Raw genomic sequence first — 15,894 nt, 5'->3', positions numbered from 1 at the left:
GATGGATGCGACACCTGAGGTGGCAAGGTCCAAAGATGTCAACGATTACATGGTGACGTGGGTTGACGACGAGGCCTGTTTCCGACTCCCCCTTTGGAATCATCACCACACAGTAGGACCTGGGACAAACAACAACCTGCATATAGTGTCTGAAGTGAATACTTCAAAAAGTGTGATTTCTGGTATGATTTGATGATTAAAAGTGCATTATCAACCAATCCTGTAAATTCCTCAAAATGTGTGTTTTCTGGTCTGTTCCACTTTAATGAAAGGTAAACAGGTAACTATTGCTTGACTAGCCAACCTTGACTAATCCTGGTATAAGTTGTCTGACAAATGGGATGTCAGACAATTGGGAGGTTACCACCTGCAATACGACAGTTTTATGACACCTTATTAATTTAAACATATATTCTTTTCAAGATCCTGTTGTGGTTAAAGAAGCGTTCGTTCGTCACACCGAAGGCCCGGATTCGACTCCCACACACGGTACTTTAATTTGTGTGGAGACCATTTCATACGTTCCCCACCGTGATCTTACTGACATAAAATCGAATTCAATCACTCAGGAACTAATATGAAGCTTGCCTGCCCGGATATACGACTTATTTCGGAAGTTGTTTTCCCATATAGAAAAGAAATTTTATTTTACTCATTTATTTTGTACCAAGAGAAAATATGGTATTTGCGTCAGGAAATCGACGTACCCCACGTAAAAAATAAAGTTTCGAGGGGGGTGGTGGGATTAAGATTGAGAAAGGTTTATGTATTAAATAAGCACATCAAGCTTCTATTACGTACAAATCTCATATAAATGACCCTCATGGAAATACACCACTAAGCACGTGCAGAACGTGCAGCAGAGACATGTGAAGTGTGTCATCAGCCTTCTTTCGTTTCTCGGGATTTTCACGAAGTCCACGTGCATGATCACCAACCGTCTCTCTCTGAACAAGAATCAGTTAGGTTTGATTCAGTCTGAGCGCATACAGCCTAAATGGATGTACGCCGTTATTTTCCGCATCACACAACAATGTCATACCTACCACAGAACACAAGGCATATACACAAGGTAATAATGTTTAATATTTCCACCCTCGTCCTTGATATAATAGAACTCGGGATATTGTAATCAGTCTTATTGGGGATCGGGTGGTGAGAGCCGCGAGGGCCATGTCCGACAGTCAAGGACACCCTGGCCGACTGACAGTGTGTTAACGTACACCCATAATGTGTTTGTTGCTCATGCTATCGACCACTGGTATGTCTGTCTCAGACCAAATGTGGTATACACGCTGTTCCTGTACAGATGAAGCTTTGATGACTGTGGCGAAAATGTACCCACAAACGAAAGAAAGACAAGGGCGCATTCACCAAGGGAGGGGTCTAAATAGATAATTTTACTGCCTACAATAAACAACATTTGGTTTTCAAAGGGGGGAGTGGGTCCTGACCCCCTGGACAACCTCTTACCGTAAAGATCGGACGATTGTAATGGCAGGAGAATCTGGATTATTTAGATATTTAGAATAGGTTCCCAGCAACCTGTGGCTGCCGATAAGGATTTTTATGGAAAAAAGAGATTATCACAGAAAATTCTTGAAAAACATAATTTCCTCACACTGTCGAATAAAAAAAGAATATGTTAATGAATTTAATCATATAATATCTCTCTCTCTCTCTCTCTCTCTCTCTCTCTCTCTCTCTCTCTCTCTCTCTCTCTCTCTCTCATATTTAGCCTAGTGGGTCCACAGTTGGATATTATATACGTGTGTTTGACTGAAGGAAGGTCACAGCCACCCCGCAGGGGCTACCAGCGGTCAGGCGTTGTAAGGGTCATAAACACTGGCTGATGGTCTGCTATATAATACAGGTCAACGGGTCACAGAGTGAATATATATATATATGTATCGACTTAAACATTACATGATACATACACACCAAAACCTACCCATGACCCTTAAGCTTCTTACAATATAAATCATATCTTATGTAACGAAAAGAAATAGCCAGAATTAATGGAGAGAGGGAGAGAGAGAGAGATTTAGATACGTGAATGAGTATGTTTTTGCTCAACATGTTTGGACTGTATTAGTGCTGTTCATTATTTTATTCAGAGTAAAATACAGTCGGAGTTAAAAAAAATTCACCGTTACCCAAATGATTTTGAGTTGATTGCGTAAAACACGCAAAAGGTTTTTGAAAAAAGTTTTTAAATAAAATAGTATATACACCGCGCTTCACAAAGGCGCTGCGTCTCGCTTAGTGTTAATTAGACGATTATACAACTGTTATCTACATGCTGGACAGCAGACGAACATATACAAAATAGATGTCACATGAAACAGCATTTCAAGCAGAACTTTACAAAAATAAGTCAATTGATGATGTGGAGTGAGTGAGTTGGGTTTAACGCCGCTTTTAACAGTATTCCAGTTAAATCGCGGCGTGTCAGCTTAATGTGGGAGGAAAGCCCGAAGTGATGCAGGTCTCAGACATTTACCACTCCGGTGAAACCCACGAGCACGGGTATGGTGCTGACAAACCTAGAAACATGATCGGGGCGAACCGCAACTCTGCACAGTGAATCGCGGCGCCTTAGACGACTGGGCCACCCAATGTGAATGATAACATGTGAATAAAAACTCACTGCCTAAAAGCGTTATCTGGAACCCTGCAGAATGCATGTCATCATAACTGGACACACATATTCGGTACTAATACACAATATCATATGATACATTTTGTTATCGGTTTGAACACACATTTTCAGATATTCCATCTATCATTATATATGTTGGCATAACAACTAAATGCGTTCAACCATGATCAATATAATTTAATCAGCACGCGTGTAGATTGTTTTGTGATATAACATTGCTTTTCGCATTAAATGAATAAACATAATCCATATCCATTAACATTATTGGAAAATATCCACAGCGACCTTGCACGGGCTTGTCGCGAATGTGTGTAGTTCCTGTCGCCATGTTTGAATCAATGTAGAAAGAATTCCGCCTGCATGCAGATATCTCCGCGAACGGTTGTAAACGTTTCTGATGCGACCTATACAGCAATATTCAAACGCCTCCGTGGCCTGGTGGGTAAAGTATCTGCCCGGAAAGTGGAAGATCGGGGTTCGATCCCCTGGCCGCGTCATACCCAAATACGTTAAAAGATGGTACTTGTTACCCTACCTGGCGCCCGGAATTAAGGGGCTAAAACAAGGACTGGTCCCTATATAAGTACCATAATCTTGAACGCGACGCTTAACCCCAATCTAAAGCAACATTCACTTAATCACTGACTGTTTGTTCTGTACCCGTGAAGATCCGGGGTAGAATAGGTCTTCAGCAACCCGTGCTTGCTATAAAAGGCGACTATGCTTGTCGTAAAGGCGACTAACGGGATCGGGTGGTCAGGCTCGCTGACTTGGTTGATGCTTGTCATCGATCCCAATTGCGTGGATCGATGCTCATGATGTCAGTCACTGGATTGTCTGTTCCAGATTCGATTATTTACAGACTGCCGTCATATAGCTGGCGGCGGTAAACAACAAACAAACAAACAAACATTCCGCTCCGGCATGCAGTTCAAAGGCTGTTCACAATGATAACATGTTTAACACTTTAGCCTGTTAACCTCTTAATGTAGTAACTGCTCTTTTTCAGAACTTCCTATAACAAGATGGATAATCCAGTAAGTTCATACTACAATTTGTTTGATTTTATGTTTGTTAGTATGCAGGCACCAATAAATAAAACATCACCAGTGAGTGAGTGAGTGAGTTTGGTTTACGCCACTTTGAACAGTAATTCAGTTATATCACTGACATTGTCAAAGGAAAACCCGAGGTGGTGCAGGTCTTTCTTAGACGTTTACCCCTTTGGTAAAAGCCAGGGGCTGGTTATTGAGCTGACAAACATAGAAATATAAACACAGAGAATGAGATTCGAACCCACGATCATAGGTTTCAGGCACGCCTTAGGGATGCAACAGTGCACAGTGAATTGTCTGGACAACTGGATCACCTGTGGCTCTTCATTAATGATAATTGAGTGAGTGAGTTGGGTTTAACGCCGCTTTTAACAGTATTCCAGTTAAATCGCGGCGTGTCAGCTTAATGTGGGAGGAAAGCCCGAAGTGATGCAGGTCTCGGAGGTTTACCACTTCGGTGAAACCCACGAGCACGGGTATGGTGCTGACAAACCTAGAAACATAATCGGGGTGAACCAGGGTAATTCGTGATAATACCTGTACTGCTACAGAGGTCTTATGAAGCTTTAAAATGTAATGTATTCTAAATAGCTTTGTCAAGTTTAAGTACACTGTGTAAATTATATACAGACATTTGTCACAGACAGAGGATACTTAGAGGGCTGATTGAGCCAACTGTTTTTTGTTGTATACAACACTTGTTTCAGGCAATACCATCCTTAAAAGGGTCTGGAAAGCGGGCTGCTAATTTCAGAGAAATGGAGAGCAAAATGTCCTCCGACATTGACAAGTTCTTCACTGTACCAGAAATGGCAGCATTGTCCGATTATGAAAAGCTGAGATTGAGAAACATGAGGAAGAACTATGAAATGATGGCACTTCTAGGTGATTCACTGATTTTGTATTTATGTCATTTCTGTGCACTATTTGTCTATGGGCACTACCCCTGAAGATCCGGGGTAGAATAGGTCTTCAGTAACCCATCCTTGTCCATCCAGACCAAACATGGTTGACTGACGTCCCTTTATCAGGCACATCGCTCAACGGAAGTATCCTAGGAAATATGATAATTATTTCTCCAAGACATAAAGGACAAAGTAAAACGTTCTGAGATTTATTGCATTTAAAACATAATTCGTGAAGTTACAGTTTCTAGTGGGCTGCACTTTGTATGACGCTTTGGTAATGTTTTTAAAGTTATCTCCCTTTGTTAATGCTTTTGAAATGTCTCCCATTCAAAAGACCGTGAAAGACCAAGAAAACTGAACAAGTGAATGACACAGGACATTCCCAATGTTTCATGCTTGAAGGTATGCCGGTGATGAAGCCTGATTTCATGAAGACTCCTAAAAGGGAAAAGAAACGGATGATGACGGTGATGAAGTACGATGACGTTGCTTCTGTTTCCTCTGATACTGATGACATGTTGGCTCATCAAACAACTGTCAGAAGGAGTGTTCGAGGTAAGAATGTGTAATATAAAGACCAATTTTAATTAGTCCATAATAATGAAGACTGAGTTATCTAGCACTAGCTTTGGACGGTATTTCACTTTTAATCCCATCGTGTCAGGCTCACTTATGTAAAGCGATATGTAGGTCTTTGGTGCCTTTGAAAACCCGCGAGCAAGGCACTGGCGCTGACAGGCTATGCTTGTTATCAGGGCGAAATCATAGGATACTGGAACACATCCTAAGGGACTGAATTGCACACAGCAAATACCGGCCCATTATGGTAGACTACTTGTCAACTCCCTTCCTCATTTGGATAATTGTACACACTTCTTTAGCTTGTGGGAATCTTCTGGTAGACCATCTGCAGGGACCTCATTCAGATAGGGACGCAGTCTCTGCCATCCACAGTTACGCCCCGGAGTGAAAGACAATGATCTTCCGGCAGTGACACATGGACACATGATGGACATGCTCCTGTCTTGGCAACACAGGTACTTGCATTATGATATAAATAGGAGTGTCGGTAGGAGAAGCTATTGCGAATGCCACTGGTAGCTAAAGAAGCTAATTCTAACAACCTCAGAACCAATCAAATGGTTGTATAACCGTCTGGGATTCCCTGGAATTATTTCTGACAGGAGATTGTTGCTCAGTTTTATATGGTGCTCTTATCAGTCTGATATAAGCCAGAGGGTGATGCAGAGTGCCACTTTTAGCAACAGAGGTAAGTTTACCATATTCAACGTAATAAGCGCCCAGGGCGCTCTCAAAATTAAAAATAGGGGGCCCTTATTAGAATATTATTTTGTTGAAGGAAACAGAGTTGAAAGATTGTACATTTCGTGGTTTATGCTGACAGCCTGCAATGATACAAAAGAAAAGTCTGTGCGTATTATACACGACAGATATATTTTCCAGAATTAAATTACCTATAATCAATTTATAACAGTGCATTTAATACACAAGTGCGTATTATTCACAAATAAATATGTCTTGTGTACATTAATCAATCGGAAGGGGTGCCAATTGGGATTGTTCACTAGCCATTATATTAGCAAATATCGCCGTGGGTGCTTATTAGAGCGGGGCGCTTATTACGTTGAATACGGTACATCTTTTCTGCAGGTTGTGCCCCATGTGGATTCCAAGAAAGTAGCATCTCCCGTACCCAATGCTTGTTGTAAGATTGGGTGGTTACAACGTGTACAGTGTTTGACCTGGCTGATTGTGTCATCAGACCTGGGAAGTTCCGGGGTAGAAAAGGTGTTCAGCAACTCATGCTTGCCATAAAAGTTGACTTTGTCATAAGAGGTGACTAACAGGATCAGGCTCACTGACTTGGTTGATACATATCATTGTTCATAATTGTGTGGATCGATGCTCATGTTGTCAGTCACTGTATTTTTTTGTCTGGACTCAATTATTTACAGACCGCTGTCTTATAGCTGGAATATTGCTGAGTGGGGCGTTAAATAACAAACAAACAAAAATGATTGTTGCGTCATCATGCACCAAAGACAAGAATTGTTGATCATGTATTCAAGCAATGGTCCCAATGGACCCAGATTTGGTTATTCATGCGAAACAACGTGCAGTCTTACTTAAAATGTTAAAGTTGCGTTTAGTTGCTCTAACCACGTTTATGGTTTGCGGTTCATGGGTTTTTTACTCGCTGACTTGGTTGACGCATGCCATCGTATCCCCATTGCTTAGATAGATGCTCATGATGTTAATCAGTGGATTGTCTGGTCCAGACTCAATTGTTTACAGACTGCCGTCATAGAGCTGGAATATTGCTGAGTGAGGCATTAAACAATAAAAAAAAATAACCAAACAAACATTGGAACATACGCCTGTTTTCTGTTTTCTGGTGATATACTGCTAATTCTTGCTATAAATTTCAGCATCCAAGCCTTTTGTTCCATATGATGCATCAGTGTCAAGCTTTACATCCAGACTAAAACTGAAGAAGAATGACACCCACTCAACATCCAAGGTATCTTGATCATGTTGATTACGGAAACATCTTGAAATAAATCCTCATAGTCGAGGAATATCAGAAATGAAATAGCTGAAACTGTGTGTGAATCAGATAATGACTGAAAGTCAAGTGAGCTTTGTTTTCTATTCAAAGTTTTAGCATTATGAAGATGATTGTCAATAGTATGGTTATGACTATTACACCGTTCAAAAGACTTTTGACTCCCCTAGCCCAATTTTGTGGACATTTTAGTGTGGTATCACATGGTTTATTGTTAGCTGATCGAATAAGACAGAACTTAATTTTACTCGTCACAGGCTTCAGAGTAGTGGTTCAAGTCAAAGGCTGACTTGACATCGCTGAAATTACAAGGCCCATGAAGTTCCACAAAGTTGACACTAAACACACACAGAATTCCAATCAGATTTTAAACCTGGCTGTCATACTGAAAATATTCTACATGTATCGGTATGAAATTTAGTTTACAGCATTCAAGTTTGTGGTATGACTAACGCATGTTATATTTTGTTTTATTGTCATATTTATGACAACTTCAACCTTACTGGGGGCACGGGTGGCCCAGTCGTCTAAGGTGCCGCGATTCACTGTGCAGAGTTGCGTCCATTGGGCACGCCAGAAACCTATGATTGTGGGTTCGAATCCCGGTTCGCCCCGATTATGTTTTTAGGTTTGTCAGCACCATACCCTTGCTTGTGGGTTTCACCGAAGTGGTAAACGTCTGAGACCTACATCACTTCGGGCTTTCCTCCCACATTAAAGGGGCACTGATCTAACGCAATTCCCCGGACTGGTTGTTGCCTTTGTTATTGTTTTTTCCCCCGTGAGTACCCGGAAGATACGCAACGCAACTGAGCGTGACCAGAGACTGGGCTACCGTCTGCAAGACTGCTATATAAACTTGGAGGCTGGAGGCAATATTTGTTTTACGCATTTTTGCATAAACACTGATTGGTTAACTGTGATCTATAAAGATTTCGACAAAGAGCGCATGTTAATTAATTTCTTCAGCAAACTTCTTAAGCAAACAGACAAAAAGAACGGCGGAGCTCATCGGATGCCGTCATTTGGAAATACCCAAGATATATTTTATACTAAAAAAAGTATCCATGCAGTGAAAGCATTTTCGGATTTCGGATTGCGTCGGTAATACGATTACTACTCCCTTGTTGTCATCCACGTTTTCTCGTATAACCCTACACCTGTGTATTTGTCGTCATTCACTTGATGCTCAGTTAATGAATTTATTACAGGTACAATTAGTGGTAGCATCACTTAGATTACCTGACAAAGGTTCCCATTTGGCATTTATTGTGTCTGGGGTAATTATTCAATCTAAATCCAGGTTTGAAGTGAGGTGAAATGTGTGTTATGTAATATGCACGTGGCAGCCCAGCAAGAGATGAATGATCAGTTGATTTACTTTTTTTTAATAAATCAACAGATCGTTCCTAGTCATCAAAGGATTAACAGAAAATACGTTGATTGATTAATTACTGTTATCTTGCACAGTGGATATGTCAAAAGTGAGTGTTTACATGTCTAGGTTTACTAAAACAAAGGGAATACACTCATATCATGGCGTGAAGTGCCGATGTAAAAACAACATACTTTGTTCAAAGGGTTAACTGATAATACGTTGATTGATTGTTCATTGTTATCAATCACTCATTGGATTTTATAGGAACCGTGGACTTTATGAAAATAGTTGTCACGTGGGCTTTCTCAGCCGACCCTTAAGACTTGACACCTATGTGAAACACCTGAAACAATCCAAGTGATCAGTTGAGAAACGAACACAGGTTATAATATCCCGAAACGATATATATCTTTTAAAATATTTGATTGTTACAGAAACACGTGACATCGAATAAGTTTCGTTGTACAGCTGCAGACGAGTGGGATATTGTTCCTTTGTGTGGATATTCACGGATACATTCCTCGAACAAGGAAGCTGCCTAAAATTTATACACATAAATTTGGTAGGTTGTAATTATAGTATTTGCATTTGTTTTCCTTCATTTGAACCGATTCGTTCTTGTTTCTCTACGTCTTGGTTGGTAAATTCTTCAATGCGCGATAGACGTTGTTTTCACAGGTCTTTTCCTTTGTAAGCGTGCATAAATTACAGTAAATTTGTAAAATGTGATTCTCTCAGGCAATTTATAAAATGTATAAATATTTCAGTCATTTTGACTGAAAAATCTGTCCAGATTGATTAAGACGATCAAAAGGGCCTACAAACATCACAACAGATTATTATGTAGGATAAGAAGCCAAACAACATAGAAATATACTTTTCAACGTAACATTTTAAGTCTCTTGGTGATGACATTAAACATCAAAATGTTTGGAATTCGTTATCATAATAATACAGATGGAAATGTTTTTCAGTTACTTTGTAAAATAACTGAATATTTAGACGTTTAATAAATTTGTTACACATTTTTACAGTAAAAAAATATACACACTATAAAAAAAGCAATGCTCAGGTGAAATATTTACTTTGTGTTGCAAGTCGAAATTGTATAAACGAAAATCGCAACATTACCAAGCAAGTGACTTATCAAAACTTCGTCACCATTACCGATGCTACCCACAAAGATACCTACATTTCCTTATTATCTTGAAAACTGTATTTCATTTTGTTGATCAATGTGACCACACGTCCTTATTACTACCCATAAAAGTGACTAATGCGCTTACGCATGGCGCAGCGGAGGTCGCAAACTAGTCTAGATTTCTGCTATACATCCGGGTACTCACTGGGAAAAAACAATAACAAAGACAGCAACCAGTCCCGGGGAATTGCGTTAGATCAGTGCCCCTTTAAGCTGACACGCCGCAATATAACTGGAATATTGTTAAAAGCGGCTTTAAACCCAACTCACTCACTCACTCACTCAACCTTACTATAGGGGCTGTGGGGTAGCCTAGTGGTTAAAGCCCAACATAGGTATAATGTGTGAAGCTCATTTCTTGTGTCTCCCCCCCCCCCCCCCCCCCCCCCCCATGATATTGCTGGAATAATGCTAAAAGCGTCATAAATCTATCTTCACTGTCATGTCAAGGGTCAAGGTCATCTACAAGGTTATAGCTAAAACAGAAGTGGAGTTCTTGAACTGGAAGTGATCACTTTGTTTTTAAGATAGTTTAAGGCATAAGACTTTTAGGTTGTACTATATTTGGTTTGTAAATCCGGAAGTGATGTAGTTAAACCAGAAGTGCTCATAACTTGTTATTAGTGTTGCACAAATAAAGGACTGTACTGCATTTGACACCATTAGCATGACTTGCCGTTAAAGACAACTAAAGGGATCAGATGGTCAGGCTCGCTGACTTGGTTGATGCATGTCATCGACCCCAATTGCGTGGATCAATACTCATGATATCAATCACTGGATTGTCTGGTCCAGACTCGATTATTTACAGACTGCCGCCATATAGCTGGACTATTACTGAGTGCGGCGTTAAACAACAAACAAAACAAAACAAAACCATTAAAAAGAGTAGGGATCAAAGATGGGAAAAGACAGATATTGGTAAGCTGTCAGCTGATTTGATAAAGTCAAAATGGTTCATGACACATGTATGTTCCTAGTGATTTGGGGACATTCAGGTTATGGTTGGTATGGGGTTGCTTCTGTTTTTGCATGTAATACAAAAACCTGTCTTGTATACTTGTAACCCATATATTGCTTTCATTCATTACTCTTGACCTTTCTAATGTAAAATGATTCAGAAATAGACCGCCTCCATGGTCTAGTGGTAGAGCGTCCGCCCGGAGAGCGGAAGGTCCGGAGTTCAATCCCTGGCCGCGTCATACCTAAAGACGTTAAAAGATGGTACTTGTCTGTCCAGCCCTCGGCATTAAGGGGCTAAAACAAGGACTGGTCGGCTCGGAGTCAGTATACTGTGTCTGAGTGTGGTATTCATTTTAAGCTGCGGCATGGTATCTCATTTAGCTAGCACTATAAATCGGCATCAGTCCGGACTAGAACAAGCAGCCACACAAACACACACACGTACATGCAGGTCGCCATATAAGTGCAATAATCTTGGACGGGACGTTAATTTCACCTCACCCGATTCAGAAATGTTCAGGTGAGCTACAGATTTTTTTTATGATTAATGATATATTCTATATTTGATTGAATAGTTATTCTTGGGAATTATGATCAGGTGACCGAAAAGGAATCGTATGAAGAAAATCTGGTGAAGAGACCCCAGGATAATACCATGGACATTGGCATGCAGGCTAATGATCGTTTCCTGGGTAAGTTTCTCAAGAAAAGATATTTTTTAATGTGGATACGTAAATGAATGGTGTTCGTCTAATGTTCCGCTATCAGTGTGTCATAGCCATGCCATCTAAAGGACAGCTTGAAATTGGAGACGGGACATCTGTAACTTGTTTGTAGGAGTCCATGGAAACATGCCAGGAGCAGTGAGCATGATCAGAGTGCCTGTATCATGTCATGGAAAATTGTGGGGCAAGAGGTGTCAAGTTGTCTAAGGCACAACAATTTGCTATGCAGAGTTGCATCCCTTTGGCACGACAGAAGCCGATATTCGTGGGTTCAAATCCCGGCTGGCCCCATTTTAAAAAAAATAAAATTTTGTGTGTGTTTTTTTCCAGGTTTGTCAACACCATGGGTTTTAAGTGGTAAACGTCTGAGACCTGCATCACTTTAGGCTTTCTTGTCACATTAAGCCAACGATATAACTGGAATACTGTTTTTAGGAGCGCTAAACCAAACTCACTCACTAATGAACAATTGGTCATTGATGTGAAGAATTCTCTATAGGCTCTTGACTATTGTGTCTACAACAGCACTTACTGTAGACTCAATAGTCAAGACACATCATCTCACTGAGCAGGGCTTACCACACTTTTCTCATACCTCTGTCACAGCTAGGTCATCAGTTTTATCACCAGTGTGTCTCATGTCATCATGGTCATCGCTTTATCATTGTTATATTATAGTTTTATCATTGCTTTATCATTGCTTTATCACAGCTACATCAAACCCGTGAAGATCCGGGGTACAATAGGTGTTCAGCAACCCATGCTTGCCGTAAAAGGCGACTATGCTTGTAAGAGGCGACTAACGGGATCAGATGGTCAGGCTCCCTGACTTGGTTGATGCATGTCATCGATCCCAATTGTGTGGATTGATGTTCATGATATCAATCACTGGATTGTCTGGTCCAGACTCGATTATTTACAGACCACCCTCATATAGCTGGACTATTTTTGAGTCCTTATTTGCCTGCCAAGGGCACTTGATTGAAATACCTCAATACACTTTCCATAGTTATGAGAATAGAATGCAGTTTCAATATCATCATTATGAGAACAAATGACAGTTTTTCCTATCATTGTTTTGAAAATATGTTACTGTTTCATAAACATAATGTCGTATTTTCAGTTCACACTGTTTGGGATCAAACATCGATTTCAAACACTTTTTTTTGTATTTCAATTTTCTCTCCAGACATGTACCCATGTGACAGTCGTGACTTGAGTCTTTCATCTGTGGTGTTGTCAAGGATACATCTGACGAAAAAACATGAAGTAAAAAACGTGACTTCTAGATTCAATGCAGACAATGAGACCCGTAACATCCGAGATGTTACAGAGAACACTGAAAGCCAGGAACAGAGTAATAGTGATGCTACTTCAAAGGATACAGAATGTGAGGGAGCATCTATAGTAGCCATGGCAACTAGCAATCCCCAGAAAAACAAGAAGAGTAATAGCGATACTACTTCAAAGGATACAGAATGTGAGGGAGCATCTATAGTAGCCATGGCAACTAGCAATCCCCAGAAACACAAGAAGAAGAGTAATAGCGATACTACTTCAAAGGATAAAGAATGTGAGGGAGCATCTATAGTAACCATGGCAACTAGCAAGCCCCAGAAACACAAAAAGAAGAGTAATAGCACTACTGCTTTGAAGGATACAGAATGTGAGGGAGCATCTATAGTAACCATGGCAACTAGCAAGCCCCAGAAACACAAGAAGAAGAGAAAAAGTGATACTGCTTCAAAGGATACAGAATGTGAGGGAGCATCTATAGTAACCATGGCAACTAGTAATCCCCAGAAACACAAGAAGAAGAGAAATAGTGACACTGCTTCAAAGGATACAGAATGTGAGGGAGCATCTATAGTAACCATGGCAACTAGTAATCCCCAGAAACACAAGAAGAAGAGAAATAGTGACACTGCTTCAAAGGATACAGAATGTGAGGGAGCATCTATAGTAACCATGGCAACTAGTAATCCCCAGAAACACAAGAAGAAGAGAAATAGTGACACTGCTTCAAAGGATACAGAATGTGAGGGAGCATCTATAGTAACCATGGCAACTAGTATTCCCCAGAAACACAAGAAGAAGAGAAATAGTGACACTGCTTCAAAGGATAAAGAATGTGAGGGAGTATCTGTAGGAACTGGCAATCCCCAGAAACGCAAGAAGAAGACCCAGTCTCATGAGTGTAAACAGTGTGGGAAAACCTTCACGCGATCAAATACTCTGCTTGCCCACACAAGGTCTCACAGTGGAATCAAACCTTACCAATGTGGTGAATGTGGAAGATCATTCACAGCATCGGGCACCCTGGAGAGACACTTTAGATGTCATAGCGGCCTCAAGCCTCATCTCTGCAGTGTGTGTGGGAAAACATTCGCCCAGTCAATGGCTCTCACGATACACATGAGGTGTCATAGTGGTGACAAGCCTTTTGTGTGTTGCGTGTGTGAGAGAGCATTTGCACAATCATGTGACCTGCGGACACACATGACATGTCACAGTGGAACCAAACCTTATAAGTGTAAGGACTGTGGCAAACGATATACACAATCAGGTAGTTTGCTGAGACACATGAAGCGTCACAGAGGCATCAAGCCCCATAAGTGTAGTGTGTGTGAGAGAGCATTTTTGCGATCTGCTTACCTTCGCAGACACATGAAGCTTCTTCACTTTGATGACTCTTCCTCTTTATCAACTGGAGGCAGTCGGGTGGCCTAGTGGTTTCGCTCGTCATGCCGAACACCTGCGTTCGATCACAGGAGTCCGTATCTAAAAATAGACGCCCTCATGCATATTCATGACCATCTCCACACACGAGCCGTGTGGAGATGGTCATGAATATGCATGAGGGCGTCTATTTTTAGATACGGACTCCTGTGGTTCGATGCCCGACATGGGGACATTATGTGAAGTCCATTTCTGGTGTCCCCCCCCCACCTACCGTGATATTGCTGGAATATTGCTAGAAGCGGTGTAAAATCAAACTCACTCACTCTTTATCAACTGGATAAAGTATTTATTCATTTCTATAGGTTACTTCTATATATTGCCAAGCAATGTATTTATACTTGTTGGAATTATTTTATTATGAACAGCCTCCGTGGTCTAGTGGTAGAGCGTCCGCCCGGAGAGCGGAAGGTCCGGGGTTTGATCCCCGGCCGCGTCATACCAAAAGATGTTAAAAGATGGTACTTGTTGTTACCCTGTCTGGCACTCGGCATTGAGGGGCTAAAACAAGGACTGGTTGGCTCGGAGTCAGTATAGTGTGTCTGAGTGGGGTATTCATGTTAAACTGCGGCATGGTATCTCAGTGAGCTAGCACTATAAATCGGCATCAGTCCATACTAGTACAAGCAGCCACACAAACACATACACGTACATGCACGTGACTATATAAATGCAATAATCTTGGACGCGACGTTAAGCCCCATTTCACCTCACCTATTATGAACATTCCATGGTTGATGTACACAGGTCCATTTGTCCTAAATTTGTTATACTCAAAGTGAGAACTATACTGAAAGGACAAAAAAATTCACCATCTCCACATTAAAAAAACTTAGACCCAGATGTTAAGCCATAGGTTTTGCAGAACAGATGAAAGGTGTATTGTGTTATGGTAACAGTTTAACATCCTTCTGTGCACCTAGCAATTGATGCAGTGTTTGTGATCACACAAACATCACAAATCACGTACATTGATGCTCTTGATGTCAATCACTGGATTGTCTGGTCCAGACTCGATTATTTACAGACCGTGTGTCATATATATAGCTGGACTATTGACAAGTGCTGCATTGAACAAACAAACACTCTTGACGGATATGTACCTGATTGAGCATGTCTGGGAGGAACTTGGACAACGAATCTATGCTTATCAGGGAGTGCTACAGTGGCAGGACTGGTCATGGGGTGGACAGCAAAACCCAAGGGATTCTTCCACGTTATAGTGAACTCTGTGAAAAGATGTTGCGCTGTCTGTATTGACAAACAACACCCCTTTCTGAGATGAACTTAAAACTACTACTCGGTTGTTTTTGTTGAACTTCTGTTCAAGATCCAGCCATCTTTCATCACCTTCAATGAAACAGTGACAGATTGTGGCTTGTGAGACAAAATTGGTCATTTGATCCTGTAAGAGCCTGTTTTGTCTATGAATTAAACAGGTTTAATATTTACCGAATGAAATCTTTACTTTATTAGTCCTTGAAATTGGTGGCTACTTTCTTTGGCCTTTCAGTGCATTTAAGTAGGAGTTGATATAGCCTACTTGTCTGTTATACCCAGCGTTAGAAATTGGCACTAGTCCTGTAGTCCTTGCCAAACTGCCCATTATTTCAGGTATCATAAGGACTAGTTGAAATTTTCCATTTTTAAGGGTTTTGCCATATATTATAATTATA

At 40.8% G+C, this 15,894-nt stretch overlaps 1 protein-coding gene across 1 annotated transcript; it reads left to right on the top strand.

Annotated features, from left to right (window-relative positions):
* The first annotated feature begins 1,001 nt into the window (after positions 1-1,001).
* LOC139455549 (zinc finger protein 260-like) lies at positions 1,002-14,209 on the top strand. Its single transcript, XM_071237099.1, has 7 exons — positions 1,002-1,072; positions 3,672-3,699; positions 4,425-4,602; positions 5,028-5,180; positions 7,076-7,167; positions 11,353-11,446; positions 12,669-14,209. Exons 1-7 carry the CDS (start codon positions 1,002-1,004, stop codon positions 14,207-14,209), a joined length of 2,157 nt encoding a protein of 718 aa, XP_071093200.1.
* The last annotated feature ends 1,685 nt before the right edge of the window (positions 14,210-15,894 follow it).

This window comes from Haliotis cracherodii, unplaced genomic scaffold (assembly GCF_022045235.1).
Source record: "Haliotis cracherodii isolate W230 unplaced genomic scaffold, xgHalCrac1.p SCAF_11, whole genome shotgun sequence".
Lineage (NCBI taxonomy): Eukaryota > Metazoa > Mollusca > Gastropoda > Lepetellida > Haliotidae > Haliotis > Haliotis cracherodii.
The sequence above is the reverse complement of the archived record's forward strand: the minus strand, read 5'-3'. Positions and strand labels throughout refer to the sequence as shown.